This window comes from Oryzias latipes, chromosome 11 (assembly GCF_002234675.1).
Source record: "Oryzias latipes chromosome 11, ASM223467v1".
Taxonomy (NCBI): domain Eukaryota; kingdom Metazoa; phylum Chordata; class Actinopteri; order Beloniformes; family Adrianichthyidae; genus Oryzias; species Oryzias latipes.
Window position 1 is genome coordinate 14459088 of NC_019869.2, and position 15767 is coordinate 14474854.

Genomic DNA, 15767 nt, shown 5'->3' on the forward strand with positions numbered 1-15767 from the left:
CAATAATTCCCACTTCCATATTTGGAAACGGGCAGATTTCCTTGGAGTGGGTCATTAAGGAGCCCAGAGGGCACAGAGCACAGCGCTGGGCGTGAGGCCTGCAGTGACGGGATCTACACCCACACAGGTGGAACTCGCTCCTCCAGTTTTTGTCGACTTTGCATATAAATAGATCAAAAAAGCAAACTTCCTTCACCAGGAAACATTTTGAACATGAAAAAAGGAGATTAAAAATAATTTATTAAAAAGGGAAATGTGAACATTTCTTCAACTGCAGACATGGATGGATGCAGCAGGTCTCTGCAGCATCCTGAGGCACAGTGGTGTTGGGAAGCTGAAGAGCAGTTTTCAGAGTGTGACGGTAACGTCCGTGTGTGTCAGTGTGCAGTCTTTTAAGGAGTCCTGAGCGGCTCCGCTGCAATCTGGAGCAGCAGCACCACAGCAGTCCTGAGAGGAAGCTTCTTCCGACTTCCTCTTCTTCCTCACGTGGTAGTAATGCTTCCTGGATTTCAGGTGAGCTGCAGATACAGAGGAAGCAGAAAAAAACAGATTGTTTTAGGCTGTTGCTAACAATTATTGATGTTTGTGACCTAGCGGGACTTTTTTTTTCTTAACCGTCATGAGAACTTTAACTGAAATGAATGATGTTAAAGAAAAACACCATGATGTTTGCTCATCCAAAACACAGCAGAAAAGACCGTACAGTCCAGAGTTTTAATAGAACTTGTTTTGTTCTGAACTGGTTCCACCTTTAGAATGTGGCTCTAACTTCTAGGATTTCTGTTTTAAAAGCAAAACCAAACTGGTTGCATTTCTACCATTTTGTTTTCTTTATTATAATATTGAATTGTAAATATAAAAAAAGACAACGTATATAAATTCATTTTCTTTTCCTGTGCTTTTTTTGGTGGGTTGCAATAGCGTTAAATGACCACCGCATGTCCTTGTTCTTTGCTCAGCTGAAGCTTCAAATCTTTTTCATCAAATAAAGATAAAACCTTTAATGCTTCATTGTTCAGAAAATCTGTAGCTGAATGCATACATTTTATGAAAGAACGCTCATATTCTTTGTCGCCTTTATTTATTCGATGAGTAGGACATGTAGTGATATAAAAAGATAGTCGTTCTTTGGCGTGAGTGAGCGGTCTCACCTGTCCACTCCAGGTCACCAATGATGACTTTGTCACACAGATCACAGGTGTGGAAGCTTCGCTTGTTCCTTTGCTCTCCTTTCTGGATTCTGACTGGTGCAACTGGCGGCTCCTCGCCCTGACAAACACCGAAATGTCAGAAGGACCGAAGCGGTCCGAACCACTTGGAAACATGTGCAGTTCTGAGGGATGACCAATTTGGGGCAACATTTTCCGAAACGAGAAAAAAGACGCAAAGAAGAAACCAGCGGATCCCCTAATCTAGCAGTCCAATCGCTTTCAGGCCACGGACCAGAAAAATTAAAATAGATTGACAATATTTTCATGGACAAGGCTGAAGTTGATGCCTGATTTTTTTTTGTCACCTCCAGTGTCCATAAACTTTTGAGAGAAAAGTTTAACTTCATCCTTTATAAAATCTCTGCAGCTGCTTTAAACTTTAGTAGTGCACTAGTTTTCATATAGGGACCATTAAAATGTGATATAGATTCTCCCTTAACCCAAACCTGTCACAGTGGAAGCTAAAATAATCAACTTAAGCTTCGTCCGATTTTTACGGTGTGATGGATAAATATGAAAAAGAAAGAAAAAAAGAAGAAAATGTCACGAAAACTGGTATTTTGTAAATATAATATAATTATATATCTCTATACACTGTTTGAACAACTTTATTAGCAGCATCCTTGTAACTTTAAACAGCCGGTTGTTGAATATTCTGCATTATTATTATGGTCTGTGGGAACAATAAATCCGTATTTGAAGAAAGACTCCAGGTTTTTGTCTGTCTGTTAAATGCAGATTTCTTTTATTTTGAAGTCAAAGACTCTTCTCGTTTTTCCTCTCTTGCTCTTTTCTACACAAAGAAAATGTCCAAATATGTTGTTTTTTTGTTAACTTTACTAGCTTGGGGGTTTTCATTTAGCTGTAAATGCAGTTGTTTTAAGAAATTAACGCTGGATTTTCAACACGTGACGGAGCGACATGTGAAGAAGGAGTCAGATGTAGTAGAGAGAATCCAGTAGTTTTTCAAAATAAAACTTCCTTCAAAACCAGAAATGAAAAAAATCAAGGTCAGGTTTTTTTTTGGGGGTGGGGTGGGGGTGGGGGGGGGGGGTGGGGGGGGTCCAATACCAACTGTCCCATGGCCTGGTACCAGTCCACAGCCCAGGGGTTGGGTACCAGTGTTTTATCCAACACAAACAAGCGCCTCCACACTTCTTGTCTTTGCTCTAACGGATTGTCTGTGTGAATTCACACTGAATCGGACTGCAACAGAATTCATTTGCAAGTTAACGGAGAAACACATTCTGAGGTGAGCTTTTGCACCTGTGAAACAGAGGAAGCTGAAGGAGGAAATAAACTCTGTTGTGGACCGGACAAGAACAAACGTTCTAGAGAGAAGGAGCTCTGAGAAAAAGATACAAAGATTTAGAACAAAAAGGAGACTAAATGCAGCTAAAAGATGAAGGAAAAGAGAAGAAGTGGGTGAGCAGTCAGAAGCCACACCTTCCTTAAATTCTCCAGGATCTGCAGTGCAGGGGTCAACACGGCCTCCTCCCACCTCGACAAGTCAGTCACATTCAGGCCGTACACGGCTGGGACGTTGTCTCCTGGACCTGCACACATACAACGTTCAACAAGACGATGACAAAAACGGATTTTATTCCTAAAGACTGAAAATCCTCAAACATCTGCAGAAAATGTCCCATTCTAATGACAAGGGGCGGAGTCTCACGATGTCACTGTATCACGGCAGCACGGCGTCTAGAAACAGACGACAGCTGCTCAGACCGGAACAAACTGGCAGCAGAGCAGCGATGCGCCTGGACCGCACCCTGGAGCTCCGTCAACCTGCTGACTCACCCTGGCTCGATAATGTCCCCCTCCCCTCCTCCCCTATCCGTCTCCGACCCCCCACCCCCACCCAGGTTTGGATTTGCACCCGTCAGCAGTCTCCGGGCTTTAGCGCTGAAGCAGAGCGGCAGCATCAGTCTGATGTCTACAGTCCTCTCTAAACTCATGTAGATAAAGACCAAAACACGTTTACGGCATCAAATTCACGACTTTCAAACATGAATCTACTCAAATACGTCAATTTCAGACGATGTTCAGTTTGAAACTCACAAATAATTTAGATCCTATTGAACTCCATCTATAAGCAAGTAAAGAAACTAACAAAGACCTCTAAGGAGATCAGCACAAACGAGGATTTCTTTAAAGATATCACAAAATAAAATAAAATACACAACTATAAAATAAGCACCAAATGCAAAAAGCTTTAAAATAATTACTGTAGAACAAGGTGAGATGAAATAAAAGTAATATAAAGAAACAACTATTTAATAATCAACAAATGAATACTAAATGTAATAGATTACAGACATTTTAGCTGCAGCAGGACTGTGATTCTGAGCTAGGCTTCACTTATGGTACATTTCCCATCAGCTGACTGATATAAAGCAAAGTTTGTGGCAGCTCAGAGGAATAAAGAGGAGCTAAACCCTGTAGAGATTTAAAAATAAGCACATTTCCGTGCATAAAATCCTATTTCACTAAAATAATATCATAGTTTGATAATCCTTTAACACAAACTGACTTTTCCAGGCAAAAAACTGATTTTTAATATTGTTTATTAAGAACTTTTACTAATAATGTTGGAAATTTGCTCAGTTATAATCACAAATTTGATGGAAATGTTGAAATGTCAAACTAAACTGCTTCTGATTAATATATTTTTGATTTTGTCGACTTGCAAATCAAACTGAATTAAAGCGGCGTTGTTTAGCCTGCAGATTTAATCTGACTCCACCCCCTCAGTTGGACCCACCCTCACTTGCTGAGCTGCTGGTTCACACCCCTCACTCTCTGCCTCTGTCCCTGCCACCATGGGTCAAGGCAGCACGTAAAAAAAAAAAAAAAATCCTTAGAAAACCAATTTTTGTCCCAAAATGATTGCTTTTGTTGGTTTTATTTCCATAGCAACCAGATGTAGTTTGGGGTGCCTGATGGTGACAAACAGGTCTATGTAATTTTTAGAAGAACTGACAAAAGTTAATTTTTGGATTTCCATGGTAACAGAGGTTTGTTTTGTTAACCACACCCTCATGTTTTGTTGTTTTGTTCAGCTTGATCACAATATCTTTTCACAATATCTGTAAAAAAATGTGCGAGAAACAGGGAAATGCCGCTTTGGCGAGCTAGCCACGTGAGCACTGTTCAAAATTGTAACTTTATAACCAACGATTGTTCCAAGAGTAGCTTCCCAAAATGCTTAAGGACTATGGAAAAGAAAGACCAAATAAAGGAGTTTAAATTTGTAGCTGCTACTTAAGCCGTTTTTATTTTATTTTATTCAAGATGATGGCCTCTTCCCAAAGTCAAAGGTCAACAAAACTTTGGTAGCAAATGTAGACTTAACCTTGTGGCATCTGAGTGAAATTTTATAAAGATTGCACAAAGAAACGTTTTTTCACCCATATTGTTGGAAAATAAAACAAAAAAACGGCAAATTTCACATTTTGCCAAAAAAAAATAAAATCACCAAGCCATAGATCTTGTGGTCATCCCATGATTATTTCAAAATCATGTGTGCCTGCTTTTTGCTCCATTTAGAAAGGATTAAAAGGCTTCGGGCTGCTGTTGTGATGTAGAGATGTTCATTTTTATTTACATTTGTGTCTTTTTGAGGTAGTCAATTTGCCACACAGTGCATGAAATGGACCAAGCCTCAGCTGAGGAGTAAACAGTTTGATTTGTGCGGGGTTGCTCTGCAGCTTCAGCCCATCGTAAATCCCTCCTAGTTCAGACGCATAAATCAGCCTCTAATGCTTCAATGTTAGCTCGATTTCAGGATATTGTCTGGGCAGCATTGAGCCGAGCTTTTACAGCATAGAAACTCCAGTTTACCATCACCGCGGGGCTAGTAGTAATCGATGTGCAAATACTTTCTGTAAACTCGGCTGTCTCTTTTACTGAAACAATTCTGTTTTGGGCAGGGCTTCTGTGTCCTGGCGTGGCTTCCACCGTTTCACTCACTGAACTGGATGAGCAGTTGAGGGTTTGCATCATGTGATCTCTTGGTTCCTAATTTGTTCAAATTCTGGAAACATAATTTGGTTCTTGTGCGTACGTTTTGGATGTTAAGAATCCTGAAGACATGAACATGTGGCATTTTTCTGGTGATGGAAGACATATTTAAAGAAAATTAAGCAGGGTGGCTGTTCCACACAGACAGTCCCGCCCACAACTCAGAGGTGAATTTCTAATGAACTCCTGTCGCTCTGCAGAAACCATGCCCTAGATAACCACACAGGTTTTTGGATTTTGGCTAAAAACGCAATATTCATAATCAATAGACAACTGCCTTTCAACCCGCGTTGGGCGGTTGGGGGGTGTTTCTTTCTGCCGCTGCGTAGGGGGTCTTGGTGTGGGGATGGCTTGGTACTCTCCCTCCTCCTTTTTACATTCCATCACCCACTTTAGGAGAACATAAAGATCCACTCGGGCACAGGTGCTATCTCACCTTTGCACAAATAGAGTGATTAAATGAAATATTTCACATGGGTCGGTCAGACTGCATAAGTATGCGTGCGTGAACATCAGTTGTATTGTGAACATGTTGACATGTTTTATATGTGGGCATTTTTGGAGCCCACAGGTATGTTTGTGGTATTTGGGTTTGTGTGTTGGCAGGCCCTGCCCCCTTTTGGATTTATATTCCTTATAAATCTGACAGTAAACATCCAGCAACTTGTTGCCTTATGCTGCTTCACGGTTCTATTCCCCCTCTTCTTTAATCCCCCTCCCACCCCCTACCCTGGCATCCCTCTCTTTTCCTTCCCTTCTTTTCATTGCCGTCCGGTCCAACAAAAGACTGAGTAAGATGAATAAAGTATAGCCTACATTACAAAAGGGGTTTATTTAAATATACACCCAGTGTGTCAAATGTTTAATAACCCGTATTTTATCAGTAAAATATGTCCAACATAATAGGCTTTCAGCTCTCATTTGTCTGCTTAGCTGTTGGACAAGACAATTTTTAGAACCCCCCCCCCAAAAAAGAGAGAAATGTTTCACATGTGTTAGTCTGAATGCATAAGTATGCACGTGTGAACATTAGTTGCATTGTGTACATGCTGACATGTTTGGATGTGAACATTATTGGAGCCAACATGTATGTTGGTAACATTTGGGTGTGTGTGAGGACAGGCCCCGCCCCTTTTAGACTTGTGTTACATCTGAACCAAACTGTAATGATTATAAACATCCAGCTACTTGTTGCTTTACCCCCCTCCCTTCTATAATCACCATCCTACCCCCCTCTCCAACATCCCTCTCTCTTCTTCCCTCCTTTTCGTTTAAGAAAAAAAAAAAGACCACTTTTTGGAAATAGACCAAAAGATGATCGAAGTGGGACTTCAGGTTTTTAACCTTTACCTTACTGGTATCAGACAGAAATAAAGTAATCTTTTAAAACAGGAGCGTCTGAATCACAGCATCACGGCCACATTCGTCTGCCTTGCAGACGTCTGAAGAGTCGAGGCTGGAACTTCTTTCACATTTGATCTGTTCTCCAGACTTCTCAGTTCCACCTTTAAGCAGACTTCTGTAAGTGAATCCAATTAACCTTTAAGGTTCTGTTTGCCAACTCAATTACCTACTTAATCCTTTCCACATGGAGATGAATTGAGGGCCTCTGTTTCGCAGGGGCAGTTAAGTGTTCTAGTTTTTGGGCTTCCTCTTTTTGCAGTGCACAGGTGCAGAAACTCCTGAGTTTATAGCATAAAAGCTGCAGGCGTCACGTGGCATACCTGTGCCGTTCAGCCACTCATCAACAGTCCACTTTCCACTGCTTCCAAACAGGAGTGTGGGGAGGGTTGCCAGATTCTGGATGTAAAGCCCCTGCCCCCTCAGCCCTTCTGGTTTGGGATCTGATGAAATTTAACTCTGCTAATCTGCTGTGTGTTGAAGGAGGGTTGATAGGCACTAACGGGACAAAGAGGAGTTTGCTGCTTTAAATACAAAACCTGTATGACTTCATGGGTGACACAGCAACCTGCTAACAGAGGACTTATCTTAAAACGTTACGATTAGAATGTCATTTAATTTGAAAAAACGGCTTCTTACAGAGAGGCTTGGGGAGGCCACGCCCCCAAACATGAGCACAGACAGGAGATCAGTTTACCCACAAGAAAGCCGAGCAGCTGCCCGACTGCGTGTGTTGAAACAGAAGTCCACCTGTTGCACCAAGCAGACCCACAATCCTTTGCTACTCTGGGTTTGCAGGGTGGGGGTCCGGAAGCAGAAAGGGTCGCTCCAGCTGGGCTCCATCAGAACCCGACAGCTGGGCCAAAACAGAACCTGAAGCCATCTGAAAGACGTTTTTCACTCCACTTTAGAAAACTGCCAAATTCTGCTGCGACCTTTAGGGGCAGAAAAGATCCCTTTCCTGAAGAGGCTCAGAGTCTGCTGACAGCCTAAAATAAACTTTAGTTTCACACAGAAGTGAAATGATGAAGAATGCTTGCTGAATTCTACTAAATATCCTTGAGCTTTTCAAACTTCAGAGTGTAAAGTATCAGGAAACTCATCAGTAGGAGTCCACAGACCACTCCTCTGAGTGAAGGGTCAACAGTTGAGGGTATCAGGTGGAGAAAACAGATATGGGGATTCTGAAAGTTAAAACTTGGAGGACGGCTTTGAGTTTCAGCCAGGACGTCATCTCATGAGTGTTTACAACAGACCTTCACTAAATGTAAAACTTCTGCTGGCAGAATGGGCTTTTTTCGTGTGAATGGGATGTTTTCTTTTCCTGTTATTGTTATTCTCTGAAGACTTTACTCATTTGCTACTTTCATTCCCATCTCTAGTCCAGTTCTTTACTCGTCGACATCGACAGAGGATTCATGTTTGCATTCGTTTAAAGATGATATTGTGTTTTTATTTTATTCTCAAGTTGTCAGCTGATCAGGGGAGAATAACAGCAAAAAATAGACTGCAGCCAAATCCTGGTCACAATGAGTTGGGGGGAAACTTCCAAAAGCTTCTAAAAAAAAAAAAAAAGTCTGGAGAAACTTTTAGAAGATTTCAGGTAAAGTCTGACTCTTTAAGTAACAATAAAAAGACATATAGAGACTTAAAGTTTTTATTTTCACCGTCACAAACTGTCATTAAATTACTTTTAAAGATCCCCTCCAATAAAAATGGCGTTTTTGGAGTTTTTAACATGTCAATACAGAGGAGGGGAAGAGGGGACGGGCTTGTTCCGCGCCGACGTTTCCGCCCATGACTCAGAGTCAACTCTCTGATGAACTCCTGCTGCTCTGCAGAAACTATGTCCGAAAAAACAACACAGGTTTTTTTTATTTTGGGCTAATAAAACAGCATCCTCATAATTCTAAATACCACGGGGAACACTTTAAAAATAGTCCAAAAATGATCAGAATGGGACTTTAAGTAGCTATGTGGACAGAAAAGCTTTTATTTTCAGACCAGATTGGGATGTTCTGGAGCTAAACAAATATGAAGAAACACTCTAGCCTCAAATGTTAAGTCACGGTTCAAGTCCCCGTCTCTGGATTAGGTGAAAATTTAATGCAACTTCTACTGGTTTAGCCTCCTTTCACACTGCACTTTTGAGAAAAGACCAAACAGCTAACCTGTCTTGATTTTTCGTAATCATAAATACTTTCACTGTTCAGTTTGCTGAATCCCACTGGCGTTTTGGAGTGAACCAAAATCTGAAAGCAAGGTTTTCAGGTGCAAGTTCAGATGTCAGCTGTCATTTTTCTTTTCACTGAGTTGTTCGCCTTCCTTCATTCCTGTTTGCCGCCGTTTTTCTGAGTGGAGCAGGCACTACTCATGTCAAAGCCGTCACTTTGTGGCTTTGCTTTCTCAAAAGTGAACGTTTTTCCCCTCGAACCAGAGAAAGACCCGTAAGGTGTTCTTGTGCTGCAGTCTTATGGTACCATTGGCATGTGTGCACAGAGTGAAGCTTTCTGAAGGCTTCACAATTGTTTGAAGACAAGGGTGTAAACTCACCACCCCACACCTGTTGTCCCAGCTGGCTCCGATTACCCCCCCCCCCCCCCCCCCCATTCAACCAGCTTTCCATGTGCTGCGCCCCCCCCCGTCCCATGCATCTATCCATCCTCCCTCTGCTCACTCGTTCACTCATTTGAACAAAAGATACCTACACTGCTGTTACTTAACACTCACGGGGCTCAAACCACTACAGTATTACCTGCTTACAGGTAAGAGATGTTTGTGTGAAACTGACCGGCAGCTGTCTGACACGTGAAAAGAATGAATAAACCATCACTTCTTTACATAATGAAATCTCCCAGCGGCTTCACCCCAACCAGGTGTTTATATCCTCCCAGCTCAGTTAATGAGTCTGTCGACTGAATTTACCTGCAGCTTTCAGCTCTGGAGCTGCACAGAAAGTAAACACCTGCTGCTGGCGCTCTGACCGAGCTGGCCGCCCTGTGGCCTGAGTTCGTGTGGTCGGGAAAAATTCCAAGCAGCTCTGTAACGAGCTTAGCCAGCTCAGTGGAGGGCTGTGGGGGCGACTTTGGGGCTCAAACCGCGCAGAAAGGAGGTCAGCAGTCAAAGTACGGTTGAACAGAGGAGACGGCTCCGGGTCAGGATTCCCCTGGCAGGGATGGAGATGACAACAAATCTGGGAAACCTAAAATAGAAATGGGATGACCCAGCCACTGAATGATAGGCTGCAGAAGATATGAGCCACACAATCTCCCATCTTTGTTGTTGTGGATGAGTTTCTACTGAAATTCCATCTCCAAGGCTGAAGCACGGATTCAATGTGTTCAAGCACATTCAAGGAAGATAAAGATGGAACACAGAGGCCTTTGTGGCGCCGTTTACTGTCAAGCTACAGTCTCAGTGAATGAGTGGAAAGAAAACGCTGCAGGAATCCTGAAGTCACAGTTTTTCTTTCTAATCAATGCTTGTTTTATTCCCTCGAAAAAACAAACCAATGAAAGAAGAAAACTTCTGGACGGTTCCTCAAATGACCAGCTACCAAAACTCAGGACTTCACCAACAAACCAGCCAAGTTCAGACGGATTACGCCGCATGTTAAAAAGAGTCGCACACATGCGAGGGACACCATCTGGCGTGTGCAGCGAGACGTCGTCAGAAAGAGGGGTATTGAGGTTTAGGGCCTGGCGTGGGCTTAAGCCACTTGGGCCTAACAGGATTAGGAGGCCGGGTTACTCAAGGGCACGCAGAAACCTGCGCAGCCCGTCTGCTCTTGTTCGAGCTTATTTACATCCAGACTTTGGAAATCGACACCTTTTGGGCTGCATTTGTCTCTGCGGAGAGAAAAACGAAAAACGACACCTGCAGTGTGAGCTGCAGGAGAGGACGAGTCCACAAACATCTACATGTGTTGATGCTGCAGACCACACGTCATTCCTGAAGTCAAAACCTACTTTGTGTTGGTTAACAAGCAAATCTAAAAAATAACAAGCAGAAGCAGAAAACAGATGCCCTTCGAGACTTATTCACACCCTTGGAAGACCATTCCCAAAAAAAAAAAAAAAGAGCTGGTTTTTGATGTAGAAAAGATGCTGGACAGGCCACAAGCTCTCTCCTCTGCTCCAGTCTGATCATCTGCTTGCAGACAAATAGATCCATGTTTGTCTTTGTTTTCCTCGTCTGACCTTGGAATCTGGATCAAAACTGTTTGGCTGGATAGCTCTGAAATTGCTCGCCATTTTTGTTACACCACTAATGTAAGTTTGGGGTTGTGAGGGACTGTAAGCTAGTGGGAGAGAATGTAAACTAAGGGTTGATGAGAAATGATTGCAGACTTATTCTGTGCCAACAGCCCCGCCGACAACTCAGTTGAATTTCGAATAAACTCCTGCTGCTCCGAGAAAACAACACAGGTTTTTAGATTTTGGCTAAAAACGTTATAATCATCATTAAAAGACCACTGGAAACTCTTTGAAAATAGATCAAAAGGAGATCAGAATGGGTTTATGACCAGTTCAGAAAGAAACTACCCTAACCAGGACATATCAAATATGCACTTTCCCATGATGCTTGTGGGCTGACAGGTCAATATTAGCGTTACTGTTCGGCGTTCCGGGATCTTTTTTCACAGCAGGTTTGCAAAAACTCCTTCCATCATTAAAAACGGCCGGATGGAATCAGCGGAGTGACGCTCCTTTCAGTTAGAATATTTTGAAAAAACAGTTAAGTCCAACAAACATTGTAGAGTTGTGACATTATTTGCAAATTCTAGAGACGGATAGCTTTTTTGTAAATCCATGATTTTGTAAGACTGCACATTTGACTGGTCATGTTTGAGGGTCTGAACTTGAATGGTTGGAAACAGTTTGATGATGGAACTTGGTCAAAATGAGAACTTTTGGCCAAAGCACTGCTGATTGGACAATGTTGATTTCCCAAGTATTGGTAAGGGAGCAACATTGGATAATCCTGGACGGACCGCGGATAAAACAGTTCTGGACTCTGAAATGAGGTGAAAACCCAAACAACAAAGGACTACCTAAAACCTAAAAAAAAAAAAAACTCAAAATAAAAGCATTGAAACGATGTTGTCTAGATACTACTTCCTCTATTTTCACTCTTAAAAACAACCACAATAAACAAAATAGAAGAAAAGGTTTGGGGAAAGGGCTTGAGAAACTTTAAAATAAGTTTCTTCAAAAAGTAAAAAAAAAAGTTTGTAGTTGAAATCCAACAGGTATTGATTTAATGATCTATATCTAAAAACAAACGCTCAATGTACTGTAGGTCTACAAGACAGAAGAGGATAAACCCACACATTCATACACAAGTCACTCACGTTGAAGGAAGCGGTTACGAACCCATTTGTTCTGTTTGCGGGCGTAGCGTTTTGTTGCAACCTTCAAAGCTTCAATACCTGCAACACAAGACAGGGTTGAAAAGACGAAGGAGGTGAAAATAATACCCCATCAGATTGATCTGAGGAATGGCAGAGCAGAAGCAGGTTTTCCTCTGACCTCGCTCTCTCAGAGCCTCTTTCTCCTGGGGAGCGCTGCATTCAGGCGCAGTTAGGAACTCGTGGAACTCCTTAAAACCAATCGACTGGAAAATCCCATGTTGGTAGTCTTGACTGAGGAGAGGAGAGACGTGATCCCGTAAATTTAGAAGAAGTTTCCATCGGACGCATGTCTGCGACAGACAGGTGTGACCCATGCCCCCCGCCCCCCACCTCAGCATGCAGAACATGAGCAGATGTGAAGCTCTGAAGGGACTGACACAAATACCAGCAGGATCCAACTTCCTGTTCAGCAGGTCTTTAGGGGTGACAGGGGTTGAGGGGTAAAATCCCATCTAGTTTTCTCAGAGGGCAAACCACTTTCTTATTTACAATAGATCAAATAAATACCCTTGCAGTGTTCCGCAGTGGAGCCGCCATCAGTGTGGAATGTGAGTGTGTGTGAATGGGACTGTGAGTGTGAAGCGCTGTACAAGTAAAACACATTATTTGGTTATTCCAGTTTAGGGTCACAAGGATGCTGGAGCCTATTCAGTGTTGGGGCAGGGTTCCCCCAGGCGCTCTTTCCTACAATTTAGGGTCATGTTTAAATTCAAGTTCCGAGTCCATCTTTGATCTTCATGACCTTGTAAAAGTAGAAAAGATCTGGTTTGGCTGAAAATGAAAGAGAGCGATGCTCAGGAACCACAGAGCAGAACAGTTCATCCGTTTCAAGAAAGGTCTTCGCAGAAACGGGCGGAGCTCACAGCAGAGGTTTGTGGGGAACTAAACTGCAACATTTGTGAGTGAACTTATTAAAAAAAAACAACTGCATTAACAGTTCAACAAGCAGTTTCTGCTCTAAAACTTCTCTGGGTCATGTTTTTTAAACTTTAAACCCTTGTTGGCGGTGGTTTCTGGGAAGGACCTCCTCCATTTGACGCCTCAACAATCAGCCAGGAGAAATAGACTGATTTATGAGTTTGTGTGAAGGAATCGATATGGAGTTAAGATCCTCCTTTGCTTTAATGGCCTTTCCCAAAAAAAAAAGGAAATTATTTAAATCTGTTAGATAATAAAAAATAATTAAATAAACTGAAAACCTCTTATTTTTAAAGTGATGAACCAAACAAACAAAAACAAAAATCATTTGGATTTGCAGTGACAGAAATTTGAGAATTACGGCAGAGAACAGGAAATGTGGAGTCGATGGAGGGAGGGAATAAAGGACGGAAGGGTGGGGGGTGTCTGACCTTGATGACTGTCCACAGCAGCCAGTCGAGGACGGAGACATGAGGGGAACGAAGGAGAAGCCAGACGGAGAGACGGAGGAGGGGAAAAAGAGTGGACGATCAAATTGCTGAGAGGGCAATAGAGTCAGGGATGGAAGGAGAGAGGATGGGGGGGGGGGCGATGAGTAAGGAGGCAGGATGAGGGGAGGGACAGCAGCAGCTCCCAGCAGAGCGGCCTCGCTGCACATCTGCAGGCAGACGCAGTCGAGGCAGCGGCCGCCACAAACGCCACATTAACCACATCAGCAGAACGGACTCTGCAGGCAGACAGGAAGTCTGAGTGCGTCTGTTATTTTTAGATCACTGATAAATTCACCTGCATTCACTTCAAAATAAAAGAGGGAATTGGAACCGAACTTAACTGTATACATTCCTCTGTGTGCAAACATGAACACAGTCATTATGTCTCATTCTATCTCCTCACAGACATTTTGGTGGAAATGAATAATTTAATGGGTTTGTGATGTCTCTAAATGGTAAAACTACATCTCATTTTAGGATCTTTTCTTTTATTAATTAGAAAACTAAATCATAAGGATTCTACTAATAATTAAAATGTGAACGATTCATTCACTGTAGGCTTAAAGTTCACGTTAGTTCAGATTATGACAGAAAAGCCAAATGACAAAAAGCTGATGAAGCAATAAACCAGCAGCCATTATTAATGCCTCAGCTTTCACTGACCAGCAGTCGGACCATTAATCCGGCCTAGGTTTAAAACAGAAACAGATTTGGAAAACCCAGACCTGACTGGGTTTAGTTGAAGTTTTCTGTTTACTCCCCTTTGTGGTCATTAAAACCTGATTCTCTACAGCGCCAGCGCTGCAGTTTAGCATCAGTCCTTACAAAAACACGGAAAAAGGCAGTTAGAGGGCGTGTCTTTTAATACACTATTGATTTGATCTATTGTAAACGTGTTGCCAGTGGTTATTATTTAACTACGATAATGCCGTTCTAGCCAAAATTTAAAAAAAAACCTGACTCGTTTTCTAGGATATAGTTTCTGCAGAGCGACAGGAGTTCATCGAAATTTGCCTCCGAGTTGTGGGCGGGACTGCTGGCGCAGAGCAACCCCACCCCCCTTCCACTCCCTGTTGCTGAGAGGTTTCTGTTCAAACGCTCTCCCCTCTAGCTTACAGTCCCTCACAACCCAACCTAGCATTACTGGTCTAACAAAATTGGTGAGTAATATTGGAGCTATCCAGCTGTACAATTTAGATCCAGATACCAGCTCAGATGAGAAAAACAAAGACGTTCATGGATGTACTTGTCTGACAGTGGATGATCAGAGTGGAGCAGAGCAGGGAGCTTGTGGCCCGCCCAGCATTTTTTCTACATCATTACTACCTTCTACTTTCTGTGTCCTCCATCATCAGCAAAGTGCAAAAAAAGATCATGTTAAAAACAAACACCAATAACATGATTAACATCAGAGAGGTTTTTAAATGCACATCAACATAGACGCTATAGAGAGCTTTCCATTTCACGCCATCTAAAAAAATTGTGAGGAGGACTTTAGCTCTTCCTGGACTGGACTTTCAGCTACACACTTTGCTGTAAAAAGGCTGACTGGTTGAATTGTATTGTATTCCCATAAGTTTAATGTGATCAGCTATAACGGCTGATTGGGTCTCGTAATTTGGGGTGTTTATTGGCAAGAGTCTGGCGATTCGATACGTATCCCGATACGCGCCCCACGATACGATACGTATCCCGACATTTTACCGAAACATATTTACTTTGTTTTTTTAAATACGACTTTGAAAAACCTCTACCTGAATTTTAATGTCTTCCACTGTAATAGAATGGTCAAATTCAGTTTATTTAATGATCACAATGTTAAGCACTGCAACTGTATCGCATATGTAAGTTGCGTTTACCAAAGCAAATTCATAGTGCTTTTATTTTGGTAACTAAAAATGGACAAATGGACAACAAGAGTCAGACGCTGAAGGATGCTCAGAAATAATTAAAGAAATATCGTCCTGGCAGCATTTTGAATCGATACGAGTATCGCCAAATGAACTATCGCGATATTTTGCCGAATCGATTCTTTTCTTACACCCTTTAATGGTTCAGACATGGCTGAAACACAGAATGCCTTAAAAGTATCAATAGACTCAGATGGTTACATTTTGCTTGGAAGAACATTTAGGGGTAAAACAATCCCTTTAGATTGTGATGAACCACTGCCATTCACACGGATCACCATGAGTCCAGTAAACGGATCCCAGCCGAGTGGAGACGCTGCAGCACTGCTGCTTGCAGTGATAAAGTGATAAATCATCAAAACAGAAAAGATGTGCAGGAAAAGTAACACAGCTCTGC

General features: G+C 42.3%; 1 protein-coding gene across 2 annotated transcripts in view; it reads right to left on the minus strand.

The window, feature by feature from the left end:
* Positions 1-219: 219 nt before the first annotated feature.
* Positions 220-15767, minus strand: part of trit1 (tRNA isopentenyltransferase 1) — a 44890-nt gene continuing 29342 nt past the window's right edge. Inside the window, exons 7-11 of one of the 2 annotated variants that reach the window (XR_002874131.1) lie at positions 12170-12282; positions 11992-12069; positions 2658-2767; positions 1152-2558; positions 220-518 (exon numbers count right to left, since the gene is read on the minus strand). Coding sequence is in view for 1 of the 2 variants with exons in the window: in XM_023959905.1 (XP_023815673.1) it covers positions 349-518; positions 1152-1269; positions 2658-2767; positions 11992-12069; positions 12170-12282 (589 nt within the window). In the remaining variant the exon portion in view is untranslated. The remainder of the gene's footprint in view (positions 519-1151; positions 2559-2657; positions 2768-11991; positions 12070-12169; positions 12283-15767) is intronic. The other variant, XM_023959905.1, reaches the window with a different exon arrangement.